Raw genomic sequence first — 1525 nt, 5'->3', positions numbered from 1 at the left:
AAAGGAGGACTACAAAGAGTCCTGGTGTAGAGTCTGGAGGAATTCAGTTGCATGGTTTGTTCTATCAAGTGGAGACTGAGGGGAGGCCGAGGTGCTCTTAATAGTGGCTTAATGTAGAGGTCTGGTGGTCTGAGACGAGTGACACGGAGTCCTGAAGTGGTGAGTTCAGAGTTGTAGAGGCCAAGACTGGGAAGCGAATGAAAGGGAAGTGAACAGAAGGACGTTCAGTGTCTTCACTAAAAGCCTGGGTGCGGGGAGTGGACCTGACTGTGGACAGCCTGCTGTTCCTGCCTGGGCTTGAGCGGGGCCGCTGTAGTGAAATCAAGAAATCAAGACGATACTGATGAAGGAAAGATTCTGTGACCATATTTGTTGTAAATAGGAGAAAATCTTGCCTGGGAGGAAAAGGAATCAAGTGTGCACTGACTGAGAGATGTTGTATGAGAGAGCACAGGCAGAAGAGCCTCAAAGTGGCCAAGACTGCAATAGTGTAGGAGTATATATAACTTATAATGTGATGAAGGCCATCTGCTAGGCACCAAAGCTCTTGTGTGTGACAAGAGGAGATCTGGGGCCCTCTTGTAGCAGACATGACGGTTTGCAGTGCCGTGTCTTTGTAATGGGTGAAGTGGAAGGGACATTATGCGAAGGAATGAAGAAGAGGAATCTGAGGCTGACATGCATGAGATCTTTATTGAGGGAAACACAGGAAAAGGAAGGATCCACTTGGTGATCGCCAAGTGGAAAGAGCACAATTTGAAGTGCAAAGGCAGAAGGAAATTACTGTGCTCATGTTCCCAGGCAGCATGGTCTGAGGCTGTTCCCTGCTTGCTTGTTTTACGCTATGAAAAGAGGAGCGATGGCTGGTGAGCTCTTGGGCCATAGGTGACACAGAGACGTGAGGTCAGTGCGTGAGGCGCCTTGCAGGGTGCAGGTGGTTGGTGTGAGGGTGTGGGCGCAGGCCCTTAGCAGGGGTAGCGGGCTCTGCCGCCGTTGAAGCAGCCCAGGCCTCCAAAGCCGAAGCCGCCGGAGGAGATGGCCACTCCCTGGGCGCTGAGGGCGCTGCCCACGGCAGCTGATGAGGAGGATCCGACGGCGGTGTTCTGGGGGAAGGAGCTGAGGATGGGTCCCGGCAGGGTGACCACCACGGTGGAGGGCTGGATGACGACCTGGGAGTCCTGGCACTGCCTGACACAGGGCTCGTTGCAGCTGTTAGCCAGCGGGGTGGGTCCCCCACTGCAGGGGCGGCAGAGGTCGTAGCAGGACATGGCTGTGGGGTGGAGGGTACCTGGAAGAGAGGATGTTGTGTAAGCAGATGGTGTTGAGGGGTGAGGGAAGCAATGCTGTTCCGTTCCCAAGCAGCAGGGAGGTATGGTTTGGGGTTGTGGGGAGCATGGCAGAAGAGGTGGAAAGGCTGCAGAGTTTGTGGGCAGATGGGAATGGAGAGCAAAGCCAGGTGGGGTGGCCAAAGGAGGGTAGCGGGGGGTGCAGCTCACCTGGAAGAGCACAGAGCAGAAGACGACAG

The 1525-nt window shown here is 54.8% G+C and overlaps 1 protein-coding gene across 1 annotated transcript; it reads right to left on the bottom strand.

The window, feature by feature from the left end:
- Positions 1-51: 51 nt before the first annotated feature.
- On the bottom strand, positions 52-1512 carry LOC104915745 (feather keratin 1-like). The gene has a single exon (XM_019610995.1). The coding sequence runs from the start codon at positions 1266-1268 to the stop codon at positions 966-968; it is 303 nt and encodes a 100-aa protein (XP_019466540.1). The 5' UTR covers positions 1269-1512; the 3' UTR covers positions 52-965.
- Positions 1513-1525: the final 13 nt, after the last annotated feature.

Source organism: Meleagris gallopavo, unplaced genomic scaffold (assembly GCF_000146605.3).
Source record: "Meleagris gallopavo isolate NT-WF06-2002-E0010 breed Aviagen turkey brand Nicholas breeding stock unplaced genomic scaffold, Turkey_5.1 ChrUn_random_7180001849026, whole genome shotgun sequence".
In the NCBI taxonomy this organism is placed as follows: Eukaryota; Metazoa; Chordata; class Aves; order Galliformes; family Phasianidae; genus Meleagris; species Meleagris gallopavo.
The sequence above is the reverse complement of the archived record's forward strand: the minus strand, read 5'-3'. Positions and strand labels throughout refer to the sequence as shown.